This window comes from Nerophis lumbriciformis, linkage group LG02, assembly GCF_033978685.3.
Source record: "Nerophis lumbriciformis linkage group LG02, RoL_Nlum_v2.1, whole genome shotgun sequence".
Classification (NCBI taxonomy): Eukaryota; Metazoa; Chordata; class Actinopteri; order Syngnathiformes; family Syngnathidae; genus Nerophis; species Nerophis lumbriciformis.
The window spans coordinates 54301446-54328544 of NC_084549.2; the positions used below are offsets into that span (position 1 = coordinate 54301446).

Sequence of the window (27099 nt, forward strand, 5' to 3'; positions counted from 1 at the left end):
GTTTCACTCAAATTGCAAATTAATTTACAACCCTTTACTTTGTTGTTGAAACGTTGTCCCTAGAGCGAGTACAACCATTATGAGGATAATCTTCTGGAATCTGAAGTGTGTGTGAATGAAAATGCGGTCGATTGGTTTTCAGTGTGATTGAAATCTTACAATTTTCTCCTCCTGTCCGGGTGGGTTCCTGAGGAAGAGGCAAAGTGGAGCGAACAAGACATCCACTATTCCGATGATGGTCATCAACCAGGGGAAGCCGATGCTCTGAGCAATGGAGCCCCCAATAGACGGACCTAAAACAAGAGAATAACTTAACAGCTGCTGTGTTTCCTCGACATTGCTATGCTACACTATCGTCTGTTGGGACTTAGCGAATGGAACAAACATGGAAAATGGTTGCTTATGAGAAACCAGGGTTGTCGAAAGTATTGATACTTCCATACAAGGTCGATACCAAAACGCATTGATACCTGCTTTTTTCCAGACTTGTCAGTACAAAATACTGTCAGCACCAAAGAAGAGCACCTGCTGTCTTTAAAAAAATATATCCAGTGTTTGATAACGATAATGGTAGTGTGGCATAACTGTAGGTGTGGTGTAACATACAGTATGCACCTGCTTTGCCAGAGAACAAAACGTAGCAGAAATGACCTGTGATGCACTTAAGCCTCTAATTTGCTACATTTAGCGAGTAGAGGTACATATTAGAAGTGAAAGAACGGTGTGTCTTGCGTCTTGCATTTATTCACTAATCAAACACAAGCGGTCACGGAAGTATTCATCGAACGATTAAAAGTAGAGATCCGCCACCATAAGCCCAGGGAGTGTGCATTTCCACAGCGTGCAGAAAAACTCCAGAAGCTTGCAGCCCAAGATTGATCACTTCCGTAAGTGCTAAGAAAACACAGCTTTGAGACATTCCTTTGTCGTTTGGCAACACGTTGAACACCACTGCTTTAATTATTTCATCAGGAATGCAAAGTGTGGCCTGGGGGCCTCTTGCTGAACACAGCTCTTTTATATTGTAAAAAATAGAATTAAAAAAACAGTAAAAACAGAGCAAAAGGCATAACAAATACAAATGTGTGTCTTTATTTTATGTTACATCTTTTTTATTAGCCTATTTCATTACAAATGACATGATGATGTCACACTACCACCATATTGAAAGAATATTAAGAACAATATTGTTTGTTTTATATACTTGATGGCTGCACACGACTGCTGTTCTTTTAAGAATGTAAAATAGTGGATTATTGTTGTTTATGGGGATATTTATAAGCACAGTGTTGTTTGTTTTGATATACTGGTATGACGGGGGTCTGATTGTAAATAATGTAAATAATTCAATGTATATACTCTGATGATTATCTTGTGCGATGACTGTATTATAATGATAGTATATATCTGTATCATGAATCAATTAAGTGGACCCCGACTTAAACAAGTTGAAAAACTTATTCAGGTGTTACCATTAAGTGGTCGATTGTACGGAATATGTACAAACCCCGTTTCCATATGAGCTGGGAAATTGTGTTAGATGTAAATATAAACGGAATACAATGATTTGCAAATCCTTTTCAACCCATATTCAATTGAATGCACTACAAAGACAACATATTTGATGTTCAAACTCAGAAACTTTATTTTTTTTTTTGCAAATAATAATTAACTTAGAATTTCATGGCTGCAACACGTGCCAAAGTAGTTGGGGAAAGGGCATGTTCACCACTGTGTTGCATGGCCTTTCCTTTTAACAACACTCAGTGAACGTTTGGGAACTGAGGAGACCAATTTTTTAAGCTTCTCAGGTGGAATTCTTTCCCATTCTTGCTTGATGTACAGCTTAAGTTGTTCAACAGTCCGGGGGTCTCCGTTGTAGTATTTTAGGCTTCATAATGCGCCACACATTTTCAATGGGAGACAGGTCTGGACTACAGGCAGGCCAGTCTAGTACCCGCACTCTTTTACTATGAAGCCACGTTGATGTAACACGTGGCTTGGCATTGTCTTGCTGAAATAAGCAGGGGCGTCCATGGTAACGTTGCTTGGATGGCAACATATGTTGCTCCAAAACCTGTATATACCTTTCAGCATTAATGGCGCCTTCACAGATGTGTAAGTTACCCATGTCTTGGGCACTAATACACCCCCATACCATCACAAATGCTGGCTTTTTAACTTTGCGCCTATAACAGTCCGGATGGTTCTTTTCCTCTTTGGTCCAGAGGACACGACATCCACAGTTTCCAAAAACAATTTGAAATGTGGACTCGTCAGACCACAGAACACTTTTCCACTTTGTATCAGTCCATCTTAGATGAGCTCAGGCCCAGCGAAGCTGACGGCGTTTCTGGGTGTTGTTGATAAACGGTTTTCGCCTTGCATAGGAGAGTTTTAACTTGCACTTACAGATGTCGCGACCAACTGTAGTTACTGACAGTGGGTTTCTGAAGTGTTCCTGAGCCCATGTGGTGATATCCTTTACACACTGATGTCGCTTGTTGAGGCAGTACAGCCTGAGGGATCGAAGGTCACAGGCTTAGCTGCTTACGTGCAGTGATTTCTCCAGATTCTCTGAACCCTTTGATGATATTACGGACCGTAGATGGTGAAATCCCTAAATTCCTTGCAAAAGCTGGTTGAGAAAGGTTTTTCTTAAACTGTTCAACAATTTGCTAACGCATTTGTTGACAAAGTGGTGACCCTCGCCCCATCCTTGTTTGTGAATGACAACATTTCATGGAATCTACTTTTATACCCAATCATGGCACCCACCTGTTCCCAATTTGCCTGTTCACCTGTGGGATGTTCCAAATAAGTGTTTGATGAGCATTCCTCAACTTTATCAGTATTTATTGCCACTTTTCCCAACTTCTTTGTCACGTGTTGCTGGCATCAAATTCTAAAGTTAATGATTATTTGAAAAAAAAAAAAAAAGTTTATCAGTTTGAACATCAAATATGTTGTCTTTGTAGCATATTCAACTCAATATGGGTTGAAAAGGATTTGCAAATCAGTGTATTCCGTTTATATTTACATCTAACACAATTTCCCAACTCATATGGAAACAGGGTTTGTACTTCACTGTGCAATCTACTAATAAAAGTTTCAATCAATCAATCAAAGCAACCCGCGGCTCTAGAGCCACATGCGGCTCTCAAGCGGCGCCCTGGTGGCGCCATGGAGCTTTTACAAAAATGTATGGAAATGGAAAAAAAATGGGGTGAAAAATAGTTTTTTTGTTGTAATATGGTTTCTGTAGGAGGACAAACACGACACAAACCTTCCTAATTGTTAGAAAGCCCACTGTTCAATAGGTTTGTGTTCATGCTTCACTGATGAGAGTATTTGGCGAGCGCCGTTTTGTTCTACTAATTTCAGCAACCCTTGAACTCACCGTTGTGTGGACTGTGACTTAACAGTTTGTTTGCATGTACAACTTTCTCCGACGCTGCCACAGAAAGACGTGTTTTATTCCACTCCTTCTTTGTATCATTTTGTCCACCAAACGTTTTATGCTGTGCGTGAATGCACAAAGGTGAGCTTTGGTGATGTTATTGACTTGTTGGAGTGCTAATCAGGAATATTTGGTCACTCCATGACTGCAAGCTAATTGATGCTAAAATGCTATTTAGGCTAGCTGTATGTACATATTGCATCATTATGCCTCGTTTGTAAGAATATTTGAGCTAATTTAATTTTCTTTACTTATGTCCTCTGTGTATTTAACTTATATTTGCATGTCTCATGACACATAATCTGTATGTAATATTGGCTGCATTTCTGATAGTTGTTTGTGTGCCATGTTGTTCCAGACCCCAGCAAACGCTATGCAGCTTGCAAGGATTATAATAAATCCATTAGAAGAAGACAGCCTGCCGTTTCCTTAAACTTGGACACGGACATCTATACCTTTGGCCATTCTAAGACAGTCATTTCCAGGAGTTATCTCACCCTCTGAGAAGTTTTACTAATGTTTACCAATGTTGTAAAAATGTGTAGAATAAATATTACATTTCAACATTTCTGTCAACGAAGATTTGCGTCAGCCTGCGACACAGTCATTTTGATAGTAGGTTAATATAGCTAATTAGCCACTTACATCATGTGTTGCCATCATTATAACACTTATATGAGGCTTTACATTTTTTTGCGTCTCCAAACCGATAACTTTTTTGTATTTGTGGTCCAATATGGCTCTTTCAAAATTTTGGGTTGCCGACCCCTGTGGTAGGTTATAAAACACTACTGTTCTATTTTGAATGTATAGTTGCTGCAATATAAATTCTGTACAAAAATATGCTGAAGCACAGCGACCTTAAATACTTGACACTTTGAAACACTTTTCAATAAAGTAGTGAATTTAAAAGTACATGCGTTCAGTTTTTTAGGCACGGTATCGTCGAATAAGTATCGAGAATCATCGAGAATTCACAGGTGTTGCCCCCACGGAAGCTCCGCCACTGAGCACAAGACGACAGGTCTTTGTGTGACTTATTTCGTACCTAAAGCAAATCCCATGCAGAACGCCACATCAGCAATGGCGTACACGCTTCCATAAACGGACACGTGCCGCAAGTCCACCAAGTATCCCATGATCGGCATCATCGAAGAGTCCACCATGCCTGAAACAGACAGTCAACACACAGTAGGTATAGGGATCGTATTTTGAAAAATGTACGTACTTACCGATTGCAAAACCAACCCCGAAGTTTGGAAGAATGAGACCATAAATACTTCTTGCAAATGGAACCTACCATGGAGAGAATAAAATGTTTCAGTGAAAACTACCAAAATGATTAAAGCTAGAGGAGGTTTTATTTCTACGAATGGGTTTCTTCTTTCAATAGGGTTTTAGGTAAAGTGAGTTTTAGTGTTAAAAAGGATGGACCACTATGTATTCTAACATCCATGCAATATTTCACTACTGGCATATATCTTTCTATTTATACAGTATTAAAAATTACTTTGAGTGCATTGTAACTTTGAAACATCGTAAAAGGAAATGTAACACAAGGTGTTGTAACACAAAACATCGTAACACAAAATGTCTTAACATGATGAGTCATAGCACAGACATAACGAGGGTTGTCAAAGTTATCGCCTTAACACATGCGATTAGTAAAAAAAAAGGATATTGCAATTATCATATATCAACGCAGAATAATTAGCAATTCATTTTGACTGCACATGTTACTTCAGCTTAACCGCAAATTGTCACCTGATTATTGTACAGTCAGTCATCAGGTCAATGCATACACCAGTGAAAAGATGAGTGAGGTGACTCGGACTGGTGTGGTCACGGACAAATTTTGCTTCAAAATAAATCCAGACAGGCCTTTAAATAAAATGTTACCCAGTCTGGAAAAAAATTAGGTAAAATATTTACATTTGTTTCTGACATTGTGACACTAAAATTACATTTCTGTCAAAATGTTGGAGTTAACTTACATAGTAAAATGTTAATTGTTCACTTCCATTATAGGTAATTTAGTGCAATTAATCATGATTAATCAAAATTGAAGTGTGATTATTTTTAAATTTTTCACAGCTCTAAACAAAACACAAAACATTTTCACATAAAACATAACATCAAACATTTTAACATAGAATCCTGGGACTTGAAACAACATGTAACATGAAACATTGTAACATCATAACGTAAAACGCTATAACACAAAACATTGCAACACAAGGCATCGTAACACAAAGCATCATTACACAAAGCATTACACAAAGTGTCGTAACACAAAGTGTCAAAACTGGAAGCATTACAACACAAAGCAACGTAACACGAAGCCTTTTAACACGGAGCGTCGTAACCGAAACGTCGGAACACGAAGCATCGTAACATAAAACATTCTTACATAAAAGGTAACATCAAACATTTTAACATAGAATCCTGGGACTTGAAACAACTTGTAACATTGTAACATGAAACGTTGTCACATGAAACGTTGTCACATGAAACATCGTAACGTAAAACGCCATAACACAAAACCTTGCAACACAAAGCTTCGTAACACAAAGCGTAATAACAGGAACAACATTGTTCCATGAAACAACATAACACAAAACATTGTAACAGAAAACATAACAAAATGTCAACAAAAAACAAAGTAAAACAAAGGGTCGTAACACAAAGTGTCGAAACACAAAGCATTACAACACAAAGCAACGTAACGCGAAACGTTGTAACACGGAGCGTTGTAACAAGAAGTGCCGTAACCGAAATGTCATAACATGAAGCATCGTAACAAAACACGTCAACACAAAACATTGTAACATGCACAAGCTCTTTTACCTTAACCGCTATACATTTAGTGATCAGATCAATACTTAAATCAGGAAACAAATGATTGAGGTGACTCTGACTGGTGTGCCCATAGTCTGAAAGAACTTTAGATAAAACTGCTCCCAAGTTTTGTGCAAATAAAATTGCATTTGTGTACAAATATTGGGGTCTTTTCTTAAGCATATTTTACTATGCAAGCGAATAATCACGTGTTTAATCACGATTAATCCGAATTTCCAAAATGTGATTAATCTGATTAATTAATCATTTGACAGCCATAGTTGTAACACAAAGCATCAAAAGACGAAATGTCGTAACATGAAGCATCAAAACACAACTCATCATAACACAAATAATTGCAACACGAAACATGAGACAAAGCATCGTAACACAACGCGACAAAACATCGTAATAGGAAACATTGCAACACAATACGTACAGTACCCGCTGGGTAAATGCACTATACTTACCCCGATTACACAGATCCCAACCATCACCATTCCAATGACGGCACAAAGCCATCTGTTTGGGATGGAATAAACAAACGATAAGGGAACTAAAACATTGTCTGTTAGTGAAAAATACATTTTGATACGTCAAACTTTAAAAAACCCATGCATCATTAAGTGTAGATATGACAGAAGGGTCCTAGTAACAGACTATCTTCCTCGTTAAAGAACGAAAACAACTGAACCAATAATATTTGTTATTATAAAAACAGAAACATACAAACCCCGTTTCCATATGAGCTGGGAAATTGTGTTAGATGTAAATATAAACGGAATACAATGATTTGCAAATCCTTTTCAACCCATATTCAATTGAATGCACTACAAAGACAAGATATTTGATGTTCAAACTCATAAACTTTATTTTTTTTTTGCAAATAATAATTAACTTAGAATTTCATGGCTGCAACACATGTAACTGTGTTACATCACCTTTTCTTTTAACAACACTCAATAAACGATTGGGAACTGAGGAAACTAATTGTTGAAGCTTTGAAAGTGGAATTCTTTACCATTCTTGTTTTATGTAGAGCTTCAGTCGTTCAGCAGTCCGGGGTCTCCGCTGTCGTATTTTACACTTCATAATACGCCACACATTTTTGATGGGAGACAGGTCTGGACTGCAGGCGGGCCAAGAAAGTACCCGCACTCTTTTTTCTACGAAGCCACGCTGTTGTAACACGTGCTGAATGTGACTTGGCATTGTCCTGCTGAAATAAGCAGGGGCGTCCATGAAAAAGACGGCGCTTAGATGGCAGCATAAGTTGTTCCAAAACCTGTATGTACCTTTTCAGCATTAATGGTGTTCACAGATGTGTAAGTTACCCATGCCTTGGGCACTAACGCACCCTCATGCCATCACAGATGCTGGCTTTTGAACTTTGCGTCGATAACAGTCTGGATGGTTCTTTTCCCCTTTGGTCCGGATGACACAATGTCGAATATTTCCAAAAACAATTTGAAATGTGGACTCGTCAGACCACAGAACACTTTTCCACTTTGTATCAGTCCATCTTAGATGATCTCAGGCCCAGAGAAGCCGGCGGCGTTTCTGGATGTTGTCGATAAATGGCTTTCGCTTTGCATTGTAGAGCTTTAACTTGCACTTACAGATGTAGCGACAAACTGTATTTAGTGACAGTGGTTTTCTTAAGTGTTCCTGAGCCCATGTGGTGATATCCTTTAGAGATTGATGTCGGTTTTTGATACAGTGCCGTCTGAGGGATCAAAGGTCACGGTCATTCAATGTTGGTTTCCGGCCATGCCGCTTACGTGGAGTGATTTCTCCAGATTCTTCGAACCTTTTGATGATATTATGGACCGTAGATGTTGAAATCCCTAAATTTCTTGCAATTGCACTTTGAGAAACGTTGTTCTTAAATTGTTTGACTATTTGCTCACGCATTTGTGGACAAAGAGGTGTACCTCACCCATCCTTTCTTGTGAAAGACTGAGCATTTTTTGGGAAGCTGTTTTTATACCCAATCATGGCACCCACCTGTTCCCAATTGGCCTGCACACCTGTGGGATGTTCCAAATAAGTGTTTGATAAGAATTCCTCAACTTTATCAGTATTTATTGCCACCTTTCCCAACTTCTTTGTCACGTGTTGCTGGCATCAAATTCTAAAGTTAATGATTATTTGCAAAAAAAAAAAAATGTTTTATCAGTTTGAACATCAAATATGTTGTCTTTGTAGCATATTCAACTGAATATGGGTTGAAAATGATTTGCAAATAATAAATAAATGATAAATGGGTTGTACTTGTATAGCGCTTTTCTACCTTCAAGGTACTCAAAGCACTTTGACACTACTTCCACATTTACCCATTCACACACACATTCACACACTGATGGAGGGAGCTGCCATGCAAGGCGCTAACCAGCACCCATCAGGAGCAAGGGTGAAATCATTGTATTCTGTTTATATTTACATCTAACCAGTGTTGGGACTAGTTACCGTTAGTTTCGGCGGTAACTAGTAATCTAACGCGTTATTTTTTATATTCAGTAACTCAGTTACCGTTACTACATGATGCGTTACTGCGTTATTTTACGTTATTTTTTATGTAGTATCGGCTAGAAACTGAGGATCTGATCGTGTTTTATGGCAGCGAAGCAGAGACGTGCTTCTGATTCTTCCTCTGCGCTCTCTGTGTGTGTGTCTGAGTGTGGGGAGGGGAGGAGAGGGGAGGGGGGTGCGCAATACAATGTAAACCGTTGGCCAACAAAAAAGTAACCACAGAACACTATATGACTATACGGTATAGTGTTCTGTGGTTACTTGTTGGTTGGCCAAGCGGACGTGACGGCAGGCTGTCCTCACTCAGGTCCGCACGGACCTGGAGGGGCGTGCCTTAAGTCCGGCTGGAAATCGGGAGAAATTTGGCAGAATGGTTGTCCCGGGGAGAGGCAAGTATGAGATATTCTCACTTCTTTTCTTTTGTCGAGCACAATTTAGTTAAATGTAAGTTGTGTCTTGGATCAAAGATCCCGTCTACTGCCCAAAACAACAATTCAAATCTGCCTGGTTAGGCTTTGTGTATGTCACGTGTGCCTTCCTTAGGTGAAGCCAGCTTTACAGCTATGTTGTTGATTGATTGATTGATTGAAACTTTTATTAGTATGTTGCACAGTACAGTACATATTCCGTACAATTGACCACTAAATGGTAACACCCCAGTAAGTTTTTCAACTTGCTTAAGTCGGGGTCCACTGATTCATGATACAGATATATACTATCAAATATATACTAACATCATAATACAGTCATCACACAAGATAATCATCAGGGTATATACATTGAATTATTTACAATCCGGGGTGTGGGATATGGAGGACGGGGGGGGGGGGGGGGGGGGGTTAGGTGTGGTTGGTATCAACACTTCTGTCATCAACAATCAGCATCAACAATTGCATCATCACAGAAATGGACATTGAAACAGTGTAGGACTGACTTGGTAGGATATGTATAGCAAGTAGTGGACACAGAGAGAGAGATCAGAAAGTATAAGAAAAAATGTCTACATTTGATTATTTACAATCCGAAGAGGTATTATGTGGAAGGGAGGGTGTTAGTTTAAGGTTGTAGTTGCCTGGAGATGTTCTTTTAGTGCGGTTTTGAAGGAGGATAGAGATGCCCTTTATTTTACACCTGTTGGGAGTGGATTCCATATTGAAGTGGCATAGAAAGACAATGAGTTAAGACCTTTGTTAGTTTGGAATCTGGGTTTAACGTGGTTAGTGTTAGTGTTATTATGCTGTTTGTTACTTATGTATGTTATGTTGCAGCTATTTAAAATAGTTTTGTCAATTTGTTCTGGCCTGAAATAAATTGGCCCTTTGAAACATATCTTTGTCTTTGTGTGTTGTATGTAGAGCACATTGCTTAGCAGAGTTCAGTGATGCAAATGCATGTCAAGTTGATCAACAGATTGTATTATTCTCCAGTGCAATAACAAAATGAAGGCTAAAAGGGCATTAATGGGAGCTTTAAAAACAAAAAGTAGAAGAAGTAACTAAATAGTTACTTTTTACAGTAACGCATTACTTTTTGGTGTAAGTAACTGAGTTAGTAACTGAGTTACTTTTGAAATAAAGTAACTAGTAACTGTAACTAGTTACTGGTTTTCAGTAACTAACCCAACACTGCATCTAACACAATTTCCCAACTCATATGGAAACGGGGTTTGTACACAAGACTTATCCAAACAAGTGCCTGAGGGGATGGCAGGACAACCCTACTCCAAAACTGCAATAGTAATAGTCATGGTGCAACAAATGCAGGATTTTCAATGAAAATATGAGCAATAATTAGCTAGAGTTTCATGGGGATAGCAGCATCGTTAAAGAAATGGAATATCAAATACACAATCTTTATTCCAAATGTCAGTATTTACTGTCACTGAGGAGGGATGCACAAATCAAATCAAGGACCTTAATAACTACGCTGTAATTTGACAAACCAGTTGTAGCTGACATTGATAGATGCCGTAAAAATGTAAATACATCCCAAAAATGTTTCTAAATGTGATAACCATAATTCTCTTCAATTTAAGTCATAGACATATAACACATTGAAGACATCTAAAATATTACTAACTGATGTTACATTGTTCATGATAAATGTATTCTTAACACTTTTAGTGTCGTACAAATATATTTAGAATTGATGTAAAATCATCGAAAATAGGGATGTGCCAATCGCCTGGCCACCAATAAGTATCGACCAATTTTCGTACGTCATCGCCATGGCCAATTAAAGCCTTTTAGTGCCAATCTTCTCTGGCTGACACTGTATTTGTTTTTAGTCCCTCTGCAGACAAGTGGCTAGCAGCTAATTATGTGTCTCCATACACAGTGTGGAGCGGGTCATCACCTCCATTGCGACAAATAAACTACATTTCTTAGCATCTTAAAGGGGAACATTATCACAATTTCAGAATTGTTAAAGCCATTAAAAATCAGTTCCCAATGGCTTATTTTATTTTTCGAAGTTTTTTTCAAAATTTTACCCATCACGCAATATCCCTAAAAAAAGCTTCAAAGTGCCTGATTTTAACCATTGTTATATACACCCGTCCATTTTCCTGTGACGTCACATAGTGATGCCAACTCAAACAAACATGGCGCATAGAACAGCAAGCTATAGCGACATTAGCTCGGATTCAGACTCGGATTTCAGCGGCTTAAGCGATTCAACAGATTACGCATGTATTGAAACGGATGGTTGTAGGGTGAAGGCAGGTAGCGAAAACGAAATTGAAGAAGAAACTGAAGCTATTGAGCCATATCGGTTTGAACCGTATGCAAGCGAAACCGACGAAAACGACACGACAGCCAGCGACACGGGAGCAAGCGAGGACGAATTCGGCGATCGCCTTCTAACCAACGATTGGTATGTGTTTGTTTGGCATTAAAGGAAACTAACAACTATGAACTAGGTTTACAGCATATGAAATACATTTGGCAACAACATGCACTTTGAGAGTGCAGACAGCCCAATTTTCATCAATTAATATATTCTGTAGACATACCCTCATCCGCGCTCTTTTCCTGAAAGCTGATCTGTCCAGTTTTGAAGTTGATGTCAGCAGGCCAGGGAAGCTAGGGTCGATATTCTTCTCTTGATCATCTTCGGTGGCATAAGGGACGGTGTGAGCCAAGACATCCAGGGGGTTCAGCTCGCTCGTCTGCGGGAACAAACTGCCGCCATTGCTTGCCGTGCTACCGAGGACCTTTGTCCCTGAATTGCTCACACACTCCGGCAGATTCAATGGGGGTCTGGCGGTAGATTTCTTTGACTTTATCGTTGGAAATGCATCTGCTTTGAGTGTCGCAGGATATCCACACATTCTTGCCATCTCTGTCGTAGCATAGCTTTCGTCGGTAAAATGTGCGGAACTAACGTCCAATTTCTTGCCACTTTCGCATCTTTGGGCCACTGGTGCAACTTGAATCCGTCCCTGTTCGTGTTGTTACACCCTCCGACAACACACCGATGAGGCATGATGTCTCCAAGGTATGGAAAACAGTCGAAAAAACGGAAAATAACAGAGCTGATTTGACTCGGTGTTTGAGAAAATGGCGGATTGCTTCCCGATGTGACGTCACAACGTGACGTCATCGCTCCGAGAGCGAATATTAGAAAGGCGTTTAATTCGCCAAAATTCACCCATTTAGAGTTCGGAAATCGGTTAAAAAAATATATGGTCTTTTTTCTGCAACATCAAGGTATATATTGACGCTTACATAGGTCTGGTGATAATGTTCCCCTTTAAGTATCATTAGGCTAAACATGTTACACACCAAGAGCAAGCCAGGGGCAGGCATGCTAACAGCTAAAGTAGCCACTAAGCTAGCTTTAAACAACACCAAGAAATAAGTTTAAGAAGTGTAAATAGAAGGACGCACGTTACAGCAGAAAGTAAGCAGTTATTAGCAGGACATTTACAGGTAGATTAATAAGCAGGAAACTACAACAATGTCTCTTGCTGTGTAGCTGCCAGGTGTACACCTAAGGGGAGTACAGATCTATCCATATATCGCTAGTGTTGATACCAACGGTATTATCAGTATATAATCCATACCAGAGTAATTGGATTTGAGGAAACAAAGGATCTAAAAGACTATTAGATAGTAGTTTTTACTTTTATTTAACCCTTGTGTGGTGTTCGGGTCTGTGGGACGCGTTTTCATTTTTTATTAAAAGAAAAATGATACAATTAATTAATTTTTCAAACTGAGACTCACTGACTTTGGCTCATTTTCTGTGAAGAACATATATCAGAATACATATTTAATGACCACACACCCCCCCTACACATTTCTATTACATTTTTCAAGGAGCGCTGTAAGTGGCTGATCCATTGGCGGTCCCGTCTTGTCCCCCTGTAACGTATGTCTGCTCTTAGTGGGACTGTGCCGAAAATGAAGTTTTAGTTCTTATGTGTCTTGTACATGTTAAAGAATGGACAATAATAAAGCATCTTGAATCTTGAATCTTGAAGATGTCCGGGTCTACTGGACCGGGGCTAATAGAAGTGTGGAAATTGATGTTCTGTGTACCACACACACACACACACACACACACACACACACACACACACACACACACACACACAAACACACACACACACACACACACACACACACACACACACACACACACACACACACACACACACACACACACACACACAGTAGGCCTAGACAGGAGGAGGACAGAGTGTAGGTACACAGAACATCAGAGGGTCAAATGTGCCAGAAAATGAGAGCAGACAGTGTTGACAAACAATGTTGCAACCTTGTGTGGGAACCGCAGGTGCAGAAACACAAAAGAAGAATCCCTGTGGGATGCAGAAACTGGCAGATAAATTTTCCGTGCAACGTTCATATTGTTGTTACTCAGCCAGCGTTTGAGGGTCTGATGAACCCGTTGCATTTTGTGGCTTTTAATGCCTCACAATCAAACACTTTTATGTTAAAATACTGAACAGATGTTTATTGGGATAAGATAACATAAAAGTGTTTGATTGTGAGGCATTAAAAGCCACAAAATCCAACGGGTCCATCAGACCCACAAACGCTGGCTGAGTAACAACAATATGAACATTACACAAGGGTTAATTAATGTGTACTACCGACTTTGTTTTTAATCAAACAATTGTATGTAACACAAGAAAATAAGGAACTAGTGACCCTACAAGTAGCGGCGTTGTTAGTTTAACTGCATTTCTCTTTAGCGTGGCCGTAGCATCGCTATTTTCAGTGTTGAAGCTCGTTTCATGACCAAGTAGCCTGGTGGCGTCTACTAATTGACCTTCTAAATCACCATGGCTGTATACTAACAAATTCACGTCACTTATTAAGAAGCTCTTGTCGACGTCCAACACAGATTTATGGACACATCATATTCAGGTATTTCCCCAAGTTGACATAATAATCGCCAGCTAAGCTACAGTAGTCTTCACAAGTCACTCCGAAAGCAAACATAGCATTAGCACCAGCTAGCAAAATATTAACACTGAGTGTGGGTAAGGGGTACAATGTTTTATTTGTCGACCATAGTCTGTGTTTTTCCGGAAGGACGCGAACCACTCGCAACAACATCGCGGGTGAAAATATGTCAACTGTGGAAATACTTCCTCTTATTCATGTTAAAAACATGAATGCCTTGCTCATTTTGCAAAGCATATCTTGTTTTTATGACAGTACATCTGTGACACAGAAGCATTTAAAGCGGGGGAATGTCGAACGTCTGGAGGATGCGGTTTGGTAAGCTCGTTAGCTGGTTATCTTGCTAGCTAGCTAACAAGTTGGAAAACGAAGTTGAGTGAAAAAAAAAATTTCCAGCTAAACTTTGTCTACATCAATTGCTGGGTTGCAATCACGTGACCTAGAGGCCCTTCCGGGTTTCAAGCGATGGTCGAGAGTCCCATTAGCAGAGGTGGGACCAAGTCATTGTTTTGCAAGTCACAAGTAAGTCTCAAGTCTTTGCCCTCAAGTCTCGAGTCAAGTCCCGAGTCAAGACAGGCAAGTCCCGAGTCAAGTCCAAAGTCAAGACTGGAAAGTCTCATGTCAAGTCCCAAGTCCTGCATTTTGAGTTTCGAGTCCTTTCAAGTCCTTTTAACCACAGACTGATATATTTACACAGATTGTGTGTGCTTTTCAAACGCTGTATTTATTTATTAAAACAAGTGCATTGGAAATTGCAGGAAAAAAAATAGTGCTGACATTGCACTTAATAATAGCACTATTAACCAGTCATTTTAAACATTTAACTTGTTCCTTTACATAATAAACACATTTGAAAAAACAAGTGCAACTGTACTTATTTGCACAAAAGTGTTAACTTTGTATTTCCATGGCATATTGCATTGTAACTAGTTCCACAGCAGTTTCTATCCTGTTCTTACCTTATCTCATTGATCTCATCTCATACTGTATGTGTGTTGATGTGTGCGTACACATGAAAAACATAACAAATACATGAACATAACAATGAACAGAGTTGTACTTTTTAGATGTCAGGGCCCTATGCAATATGTACACATATTCTTAATATAGTATACATTTTAACTGACCTTTATGTGACTATGTTTGTCTTTTTGTAGGTGGCTAAAATACGCAGTGCTGCTGACCACCGTCTAACGTTATGGTACTGTGTGTGATACATTGACTAACGTAACGTTATGTGTAGGTACCTCATGCAACCCTGCTTAAAAAAAATCACTTGACAAAAAGTATGAATAAGGTAGCGAACTGCAGTGGACGCAACAGATTGCCATGTTTGCAATGACGTTATAACCATAAACATCTTATAAGTAGACGCAGCATTGGCTGCTGTGACGCGAGCAATTTGGCCGCCATCTTGAAGTGGTGATGAGGAGCCGGCGAGCAGCCTAAACTGACAGTTGACGGGTAGAAAACAAAAATGGTGTTCAGCGTTTTCCTGCTCAAATGAGCGGACTGTTGAAAATAGGAATCGGGGGATTACTTTTTACAAGTAAGATTTAACATTAACGTACTATTGGTCGTATTTTGTGAAAAGAATATTACCACAGAGTTGAGAAGGAGCAAAGATCTTCAATATTTGTATGTGAAAATCACAAAAAAATCTTCTGGGGGAGGATGACACCCCTACAGGGGTTTGGTTTACAAACTTTCTGCCCCACCTAAAACAAAATTCACCAGCAGCCAATGATTATGATGCATTCTCATTTTAGGCAAAAATATAAGACAATCCTTTCTTAACAGTATAATTGTAACCAGGAATAAGTCTTCAAGTAACAATATTCAAATACTAACATTGTTGGGTAAGACAGAATTTGGTTTTATTCTGAATCCAGTAAAACAGATTGGTGGTTTTAGCTGATATAAAGACTTTCAGGTGTTTATATATGTTTATGTTTAAGTATTTGGCAGACGCTTTTATCCAAAGCGACATACATAAAAAATACATATAAAACAATCACTGTAAACATTATCATTTAAGGGAAGAATGTAATACAAAATATCAATACAAAGTGTCAAGACAGAATAAACTCTCTGCTGCTGCAGCAACAGAGATACAGTCTATAAGATATATAGATATCGAATGTATTCATACATTGTTTATGTAGGATATACACATGTATATATAACCTAATCATATTGTTTCTTCAACTTAAAAATAGCTGACCGTTTTTTACCCCTTCTCTGGGATTATATTCCCAGTTTTGATCTGGGACGTCTGGTCACTTATAGCATTTAAGAATATTCTATTATTGTTAAGCAAACTATGAATAATAAAACACGCCAAAACATGTGTCCTTTATCATAGCTACACGTATGACAAAGAAGCACGTGAAAATCAGTGGTATTCAGTGAGGTAAAATGAATTAAATGCGCTGACAGTTCATTGCTCCTGCCAAATGAATTGCACTGAGTGGAGCGGATCACCACTCCAAGATGGCGGCCCCGCGTCTCGTCATGCGCCAGTAGGCAGTAGCGCTCGATGCTGCGTACCCTTATAAGATGTCTATGGTTATAGCGTTAGCAGTGAGTTTACAGCCTCACTGATTTAACTACACAGCAAATAAAAGTCACGTTACTTAGCCAATAAACGTTAGCTTACATTCAAAATTTACCCCTTCTTTGTGCATCTTTAAATGTCAAACGAAGTTGGAAGTTGTTGTGTCTCCGTCTGTAATATTCGAACTGTATGTTTTGCATACGGCAATTCGTTTTTTGTTGACTAAGTCGTAGTTTTTATACCCGTACATAACCAACTTTGGCATATTTTTTTCTCGTTTGACAATTCTTCTTCGTTGGTTTTCCTGCAATTTGATTGGATGAGTGCTTTGGGACGAAAACAACGTGGAACTAATTTGATTGGCTGTTGTACTGAGAGCACACACGCTGACACACACAACATGCTGATAGGCAAGTACAAAATGAAAGATACGGAACGCTTCTGGACAACTTTTTAATCTTTGGGTTTTGGGGAAAGTAGCAAGTCAAGTCAAAAGGCTCAAGTCCAAGTGAAGTCACAAGTCATTGATGTTAAAGTCTAAGTCGAGTTGCAAGTCTCTTCACATTTTGTCAAGTCGAGTCTAAAGTCATCAAATTCATGACTCGAGTCCAAGTCATGTGACTCGAGTCCACACCTCTGCAAATCGGCGCATCCGGGGGGGGGGGGGATGTTTTTTTTTTTTGTCATAAAAAAATACAATCATGTGTGCTTACGGACTGTATCCCTGCAGACTGTATTGATCTATATTGATATCTAATGTAGGAACCAGAAATATTAATAACAGAAAGAAACAACCCTTTTGTGCAAATGAATGTGAAGGAGGGAGGTTTTTTGGGTTGGTGCACTAACTGTAAGTGTATCCTGTGTTTTTTATGTTGATTTAATGAAAAACATTTTTTTTTCTTTTTTCTTGTGTGGCCTGGTACCAATCGATCCACGGCCCGGTGGTTGGGGACCACTGATGTAGACCACAAGGAAGTGTTTTACATTTAGAAAAAATATATAATAATGACTCCTTTAATGCGCCCTATAATCCGGTGCGCCTTATATATGAAAAAAGATCGAAAATAGATCATTCATCGGCAGTGCGTCTTATAATCCGGTGCGCCCTATGGTCCAGAAAATACGGCACTTTTTTATTTGACAAGAACTTCAGGTGCAAACAGCGTCAATTTGCAGTGCAATTTGGAAGGAGCTTATTGACCACAGCGTCAGACAACAATGGCGGACTCGCGCAAAGCACTTTGGGTAAACCACTACCATATATGCTGACGTCACCAATAGGAAAAAACTTCACAAATTGTGAAAATTCCAAATGTCTCGTTTGAAGGAAGAATAAGGAAGAGAAAATCGTTTTATAAATATCTCTGCCAGCCCTTCATGGTTTGATTTCACATTTTCAGGACTTATGCAGATCCCAAATACACAAAAACAGGTACCAATAAGAAAAGTTGGTTTTGCATGGAAGGGCCCCTTTAAATTGTTTGCTAAAAGTTTGGTCCCCCAGTTCAAAAATTCCATTCGTGCTTCTGATGTAATACATAAATGGAATGGATACACACACATTATTGTGGCTTATTGTCACCTAAAGAGAAGAGTATTAGGATTTGTTGTACACTTGTGCTGGCAACAAAATGTAACTAATAAAGTAACTTGTAATGTAACTTAGTTACTTTTAAACTACAGTCATCAGTAAAGCGACTAAGTTATTCTTAAAGGAGTAATCAGTCACAGTAATTGGATATTTATTTTCAAAGTAGCTGTGGCTGCACTGCTCACAAACATTAAAAACAGTCAAATCTAATTTTGAAAAGCGGAAACAGATACCGCACCCACCCGAGGGACCGAAAGGAGCGACTGAGAACAGATAAAGCCTATTTCCCTCCTACCTCCCAATCTTGTGCGCCAGTGTTCCAAAGATGTAGGTTCCAATAAGGTAGGAGATGGATGCTGGTAAGAACGCCACTCCTGGAAACACACACACAACACACACACACACACACAGAATAACCAGGAGGTATAAAAGACTGAAGGTGTTGATGATAAGCAGATTCTATCAGGGTTTCATCATTGAGCTCCTGTACATCTTACATTGGCTCTAATGAAGACTTGTGACACCCTAATATCCTGTTCATCCTTTTATCTGACCGAGACTTCATATACTGCAGACTAAAGAAGCAAAGCAATAAAAAAGACAAACATACAACCAAATGGAAAGAATGCTGTTTGTGTGTTGCAGCTCGTTCACCCCACTGACACACAGTGTAAATCTTTACTTCCCAACACTACACTTTACATTACACGTTGCACCACACCAGCAGCACGGGTGTCCAAGTACAACTTACTCTTTTTTTTTTTACTTCCGATATTGGAGCCTCTAGTATTGGACGATGCCTTATTGATCCCATACGATATCAGCAGGAATCACACAAATTGTATTATTTTGTGGTTTTAGAAAAGGGTTGATGAAGTGAAACAGGGAACAATGGTGGGTATGAAAAACACCAACATATTTGTTGTCAACCGTCTGGAATAGACTCATGCTTGGGCTGGGCGATTATATTATGCGGTCGATGATTGTGGTGACTTTTTTTTTAGTTGAGTTTGTGTTTTTGTCGAACATGCATGCATACAACATGATACATCACAATTTCCAGTTTCTCTATTCCAGTGTTTTTCAACCTTTTTTGAGCCAAGGCACATTTTTTACTTTGAAAAAATCCGGAGGCACACCACCAGCAGAAATCATTAAAAACGAAACAGTAAAAAGTCGTTGTCGCAATTGTTGGATATGACTTTAAACACATGCATCACTATAGCGCTTGTCTCAAAGTAGGTGTCTGTCACCACCTGTCACATCACACCGTGACTTATTTGTACTTTTTTGCTGGTTTCCTGTGTGTAGTGTTTTAGTTCTTGTCTTGCGCTCCTATTTTGGTGGCTTTTTGTCCTTTTTTGGTATTTTCCTGGAGCAGTTTTATGTCTTCCTTTGAGCGATGTTTCCCGCATTTCCTTTGTTTTTATTTTTCTTCGCGGGGACATTGTCGATAGTGTCATATCTGTGTGATCATGTTTTGTTTTGGTTATGTTCGGGTTAGTTTTTGGACTCTTTGTGCACTCTTGTTTGTTTTGTCACCATAGCGACCCATTAGTTTCACCTGTTTCACGTGTTGGACTCATGCACCTGTTGTCAATCACCACATCACTATTTAAGCCTGTAGTTGCCAGGCAGTCAGCCTGGCGACATCACTCTCTACACACCCTTGTTATTTATGCTGATGATCCATGCTGCTCTTTTCCATGCTCGTTTCTTGTCACAGTAAGTGTTTCCTTTTTTTTTGTCCATACTTCTGCCTTTGTGCTAGTTTTTGTTTTCATAGCCAAGTTTTGTACCTCCGCTGTGAGCGCCTTTTGTTTGTTCCTTTTTATCGTAAATATTAAACATGTCCTTACCTTCTCATCGTGTCCAGTCAAGTCGCTTTGCACCACGGGAAAACAAACCACACCATAGTCCACGCCATGACAGATAGTCATGTCATGTTTGGATGTACATTGTGAACGCCGTCTTTGCTCCACAGTAAGTCTTTGCTGTCGTCCAGCATTCTGTTTTTGTTGACTTTGTTGCCAGTTCAGTTTTAGTTTCGTTTTGCGTAGCCTTCCCTAAGCTTCAGTGCCTTTTCTTAGGGGCACTTACCTTTTGTTTATTTTTTTGTTTAAGCATTAAATACATTTTTACCTGCACGCTGCCTCCCGCTGTTTCCGACATCTACAAATCAATTAGCTACCGGCCGCCACCTACTGATATGGAAAGGTATTACAGGGTTACTCTGCCGAGCTCTAGACAGCACCGACACTCAACAACAACACATCATTTGCAGACTATAATTACTGGTTTGCAAAAAATGTTTTTTTACCCCAAATAGGTGAAATTAGATCATCTCCCACGGCACACCAGATTGTATCTCACAACCCACTAGCGTGTTGCGGCACAGTGGTTGAAAAACCTGCTCTATTCAACATGTTTGAAAAGCAGTAGGAAGAAGCAGAGCTTATTTAAAGGCCTACTGAAACCTTGACTGGGATGGAACCTGCTGCCCCTGCGACCTTAACCCGGATAAGTAGAAGATGGAAGCGATAGATGGAAAACTCTCCATAATTGATGAGAATGAAGAAGAATGAGCAAGATAGCTGCCATGGAGGCTTAGAGCACCAAGCACAACACATGTTTGCTCGTGTTTACTTTCCATTTTGGCATAAAACCTTCAGTGGCTTCATCGTTTGGAGACATTTAGTACTTTTGGGAGTTTTGGGGTAACCCAGCCAGAGTCGCGACCGAAATCCACCTGAAGAGCTGTAGTGTGACCTGAAGAGGGAGTAGTGTGCACAAGAGTCTTCATAGCAATCTGAATGTTTTTAAAATCTACTTTGCGAGGAGGAATGTGCAAAGGCAAGCTGCATCATGCTGATAGACTTAATGAGACTGAAAGGGAAAGTTTTCTTCAACAAAGTATCAGTGTGTGTTAAACACACACTGATACTTTGTTGAAGAAAACGGATTCTCATTACATGAGAATCTGTCATTAGGAACACATTGGAGACAATGTAATGCGTAAATGTAATGTGCTGTGTTGGCTGTGGACATGTTGTACTATGACATGAGTCAAAGTGACAATATACTGTACCTAACTGCCATTTCCTGGCACACATGGTCTCCATCATCCAGATTGGTAGTGTTGGCTCCAGCATGGCGATGGCCATATTCCCAAAACAAATGGCGCCTGCAAAGCAAGATGAAGGATACATAAACACATGTTCTTCATGCTGGACCCGCAAAAAAGGATGGTTATTCTACAGTCGTCACTCGTTTATCGCAGCTTATTGGTTCTAGGCCTGATCGTGGTAATCGAGTTTCCGCAAAATAGGATTATGATTATTAGATCAAATATAGTTAGAGCATCAAAAAACAGTTTATGACCTTTTAAATATGTTCAAACATGAAATACCAGCGATATGGTCACCTTTATACTCGTTTCCCCCAATATAGTAACCGTGAGTGTGTTAAGTTAAAGTTAAAGTACCAATGATTGTCACACACACACTAGGTGTGGCGAAATTATCCTCTGCATTTGACCCATCACCCTTGAACACCCCCTGGGAGGTGAGGGGAGCAATGAGCAGCAGCGGTGGCTGCGCCCGGGAATCATTTTTGGTGATTTAACCCCCAATTCTAACCCTTGATGCTGAGTGCCAAGCAGGAAGGCAATGGGTCCCATTTTTATAGTCTTTAGTATGACTCGGCCGGGGTTTGAACTCATTCTACTGTAGATTACAGTACTCACTTGCAGTCAAGAGGATCCTCCAAGCGTCATTGCTATAGCCGTCACCCGGCCACTACAACACGACCATAGCGACAAGATTAGCCACCATGTTGTTAGCATTGTTCGGTCTTAAAGGGGCTGTTTACACAGATGCCCAGAGGGTGCCAACTTTCTAATGTATTTTTGCACAATATATACCGCCCTCTTACGCCTTCTAGTACGTGATGACGTAATTACGTACGTACATAAAACACATGCTCGTGGCCTGCCTGTAGTCCAGACCTGTCTCCCATTGAAAATGTGTGGCGCATTATGAAGCCTAAAATACCACAACGGAGACCCCCGAACTGTTGAACAACTTAAGCTGTACATCAAGCAAGAATGGGAAATAATTCCACCTGAGGAGCTTAAAAAATGTGTCTCCTCAGTTCCCAAACGTTTACTGAGTGTTGTTAAAAGGAAAGGCCATGTAACACAGTGGTGAACATGCCCTTTCCCAACTACTTTGGCACGTGTTGCAGCCATGAAATTCTAAGTTAATTATTATTTGCAAAAAAAAAATCGAGTTTATGAGTTTGAACATCAAATATCTTGTCTTTGTAGTGCATTCAATTGAATATGGGTTGAAAAGGATTTGCAAATCATTGTATTCCGTTTATATTTACATCTAACACAATTTCCCAACTCATGGAAACGGGGTTTGTACAAATGCTGCTCTATAATACATAATAATTTAAGACTTAATTTCAGCCAAAAGTATGTACAAGATTGTTATTGTAAAAGCAATGTAATGAAGGTGCACTATCTTAATATTTGAATGTGGCGAGGGACAACTGTATTCCATTTCCCTGCTGCGCTGGTTTATGTTCTTACCAGCTGCAATTATGATGTACGGATCCTTCATGAGGGTCAACAGTGGGGTCCCCTTCTGACACTATGAAGACAAAAGGTAGAATAACATCACAAGTTAAAACCATGAATTTGAAATGTTATTTTGTAAAATGGACTTCTATTATTTTTTTCTAAATATGGTGCAGATCTAATCTAGCTTCTTTCATTAGCGTTAGGTACTGGGATGTACTTTGCTTTAATAAATCAGAATCAGAATCAGAAATACTTTGAGTTCAGTGAGGAAAAAAAACTTACTTCTGGTTCTACTTTAGCGGGTTGAAGTATAAAGAGCTGTAAAGCTGGAAAAAATTATTATCATTTTTTAATACAGTCCAAATATGATCCAGTTTAAAATGTGCTTCTAGAAAAATCCATCTTATTTTTATCATGAGAAATATTGCAATGCGTGTGTACCTCCATCGAACAGAGCCAGAAATGCCAGAATGAGGAAAGGAGCGGTCTTCCCAACAAACTCATACATCACACTACCGAATGGGGGTCCAACTGCAAACAACAAACTGGATTATTCAGTGAAAAAGATGACACTTTTACAATGACAGTGATAACTCGGTTTTGGTACATCCCATAATTTGTAGGATGGGGTTTTTCGTCAGGAATTTACGCCAAAGATTAGCCCTGGTTTTTGTATATAGCAGTCACTACGTTTCCATGCACTAAATTAGTCTGATTTCTCAAACAGTTCGTTTTTCTTTACTTCCACACCTGTGTGTGAAGTTCAAGTGTCCTTACACACTCTCAAATGTGACTATTGGTCATACACCATGTGCGTCCCGAACACTGGGGGGTGCTTATTTCATTTTAGCGCGGATAACTGAATTACTTTTCCTGTTGACCTATGATGCCACACTAGGATTTGTGGATCTTTATAACTTGTTTTAAATTATGTCTGCTGTAATATTGGCACATATTACAAATAGTACGTTTCTAATGGCTATGCTGATGTTAAATAGCAGACAACTTCAATAAATTATCTTAGCTTGCACTACGAACATGACGATACTACCAAGAATGTATCGGGTACGATGCAAAGAACGGCGGAATAGTTTTTTTGGAGGAATTTTCGGACAAAAATCATGAAAACAAAACTTTTTATTGTCTCAAAGTTTTTCAAAAGGCTGAATTGGTAGAAGGAGTTGTAAATCCGAAGGAAAAGACTGTTCGTGTCCCGACTGATATCCAGAGGAAGGTTGCTATTGTTCTGGACTATCTTGCCAGTTGTGCAGAATACAGAGTTATTGTTAATGAGTTTGGAGTGCACAAATGCTGTGTCAAGAGGTTTGTGTACGCTTTATTATTCGCCTTTAATGTACCTGCTTCATTATCTTTCATCACATTTGTATTTTGTTCGGGAATCCGAATTAAGCCGTCATTTTACATTTCCTTAGCTACCTTCTTAAATAAATCTGTTTCTTTTTTTCTACCATTGATGCACTTCAAATATTCTGTTCTTTTAATTTGTGAAGCAAATATACAGTCTCCTCTTCGTTAAAATTGTTGCTTATGTTTTTATTGAATGGTATCTGCTTCCTGGTTGTATCCTGCCCGTTGAGACTGGCACATGCGCGATACCAAGGATCCTCTCCAGCCGCACACAAGCCGCACTCGAGAGATCTGGGGCCGTATTTATCAAGCGTCTTAGAGTGCCATTTTACACTTAAGTCCTGAGAATTTGCGAAATTTAGTCCTACTCTCAAACTTAAGAATAAAAGCTATTTATCAACTTTCTTAAGTCTAAGAATCACTCCTACTCAGTGGCCTAGTGGTTAGAGTGTCCGTCCTGATATCGGTAGGTCGTGAGTTCAAACCCCGGCCGAGTCATACCAAAGACTATAAAAATGGTACCCATTACCTCCCTGCTTGGCACTCAGCATCAAGGGTTGGAATTGGGGGTTAAATCACCAAAAATGATTCCTGGGCGCGGCACCGCTGCTGCCCACTGCTCCCCTCACCTCCCAGGGGTTGATCAAAGGGGATGGGTCAAATGCAGAGGACAAATTTCACCACACCTAGTGTGTGTGTGACAATCATTGGTACTTTAACTTTAACTCTAACTTACTTTCCACGATATTTAAGAGACCTTCAGAGGTGTCCTAAGTGGTTAGGAGTTGCCAGCGGGGGATGGCACTGAGACGTTCAGGGAGCGGAAGGATGTCCTGGCTTTGTTTGATGACGAGCAACTGATCAAACGGTATCGTTTAGACCAGGGGTCGGCAACCCAAAATGTTGAAAGAGCCATATTGGATCAAAAATACAAAAACAAATCTGTCTGGAGCCGCAACAAATTAAAAGCCATATTACATACAGATAGTGTGTCATGAGATATACGTTAAATTGAGATGACTTAAATGAAACTAAATGACCTCAAATATACCTACAGATGAGGCATAATGATGCAATATGTACAACTAGCATGTTAGCATCGATTAGCTTGCAGTCAGTGACCAAATATGTCTGATTAGCACTCCACAGAAGTCAATATAACATCAACAAAACTCACCTTTGTGCATTCATGCACAACGTTAAAAGTTTGGTGGACAAAATGAGACAGAAAAAGAAGTGGCATAAAACACGTCCTAGAAAGTCGGAGAAAGTTATACATGTAAACAAACTACGGTGAGTTCAAGGACCACCAAAATTAGTAGGACAAAACGGTGAATCAGTGAAGCATGTTTAATATAAACAGTGTGCTTTATAACAATTAGGGAGGTTTGTGTCATGTTTGTCCTCCTACAGAATCCATATTAAAACAAAAAATATATTTTTTTCCCCTCATCTTTTTTCCATTTTTCATACATTTTTGAAAAAGCTCCAGAGAGCCACTAGAGCGGCGCTAAAGAGCCAGAGCCGCGGGTTGCCGACCCCTGGTTTAGACAGAGGGGGTATTATTTTTGTCACAGATTTAATAAGGGGCGTCATCTCATCAGCAACATCACGCAGCAGAGCTTTCACAGCAGAACTAAAGGTCATCACAATGCTTCGATATCTCGCCACTGGGAAAATGAATTGGAAAGAAAAGAAAACATTTATTTTTGATTCATTGCCAATATTGTTTGTTTGTTTTGTATTATTTTGTAGTTTATTGTCAAAATATACTCTCCCATTGTCCACTTAAATATTTCTAAGATATTTCTTTATTCTTAGACAAGGGATTCCCTGAAAGTGTGAGTAAGACGCTTGATAACTAACTTTTAAGTGCAGCTTTCAGCGAAGAATTTCTTTACTCATAGGTCAACTCTTAGCAGACTTCTTAGGAGTAATTCTAAGACGCTTGATAAATACGGCCCCTGGTTTCCAATCGCATAATCCAGATGTGTTAGTCCGAGATTTCAAAAGACTAACCTGATCTTATTAAAGTGTTCCCATTGGTTATAGGAGGCTTATTTAGAGCCAAACTATTTGAGAAATTGGATTAAGTTAGTGCATGGACACGTACTGAGTGATTCTGCAACTGGTGGGTCACGACCCATTAATGTGTCGTAGGTCTTTTAACTGGTACAGATGGGATGTTTGCAAATAAGTCAATTTTCTCTTTTAAGTGACCGATGAACTGAGGTGGGTAGAAACATGGTATATTTATTTCGTTACATTTACTCAAGTAACTTTTTGGATACTTTGTACATGTCAGGACTTGTCCAGGGTGTAACCTGCCTTCCACCCTCTGCACAAGAGGTGGATGATGGATGGATAGTACTTGTCAAAGTACAGTAGTTTTATTGATTTATTGAATGAGAAGACAGAATGAACCTATTTGTGCTACATTACACACAAACAACAACATTTGGTGTTTGTAATCCAGTAGATGTCCCTGCAATCCCCCACTCCATATTTGCAAGTGGGTGACTGCACTTTTAGTTTAGCTTACAAATCAGCTACAGAATTAAAATTTTTTTTTTTTTTTTTTTTTTTTTTTTTTTTTCTGAACAGCCGACATGGGCATCTACATCAACTATATGATTTGCCTGAGAAGCTGGACAGGACATTAAAAAAAAAAAAAAAAAAAAAAAAAAAAAGAATTAAATTATTGCCACCCTCCCTACTTTGTTTTCT

General features: G+C 39.3%; 1 protein-coding gene across 1 annotated transcript in view; it reads right to left on the reverse strand.

Moving 5' to 3' along the window:
• The window catches only part of slc18a2 (solute carrier family 18 member 2), a 111097-nt gene that overhangs the window by 14926 nt on the left and 69072 nt on the right, over positions 1-27099 (reverse strand). Inside the window, exons 7-15 of the mRNA XM_061964696.2 lie at positions 23446-23535; positions 23287-23330; positions 23014-23074; positions 21505-21600; positions 18712-18790; positions 6769-6820; positions 4693-4756; positions 4509-4628; positions 160-293 (exon numbers count right to left, since the gene is read on the reverse strand). Of these exons, the coding sequence (XP_061820680.1) occupies positions 160-293; positions 4509-4628; positions 4693-4756; positions 6769-6820; positions 18712-18790; positions 21505-21600; positions 23014-23074; positions 23287-23330; positions 23446-23535 (740 nt within the window). The remainder of the gene's footprint in view (positions 1-159; positions 294-4508; positions 4629-4692; positions 4757-6768; positions 6821-18711; positions 18791-21504; positions 21601-23013; positions 23075-23286; positions 23331-23445; positions 23536-27099) is intronic.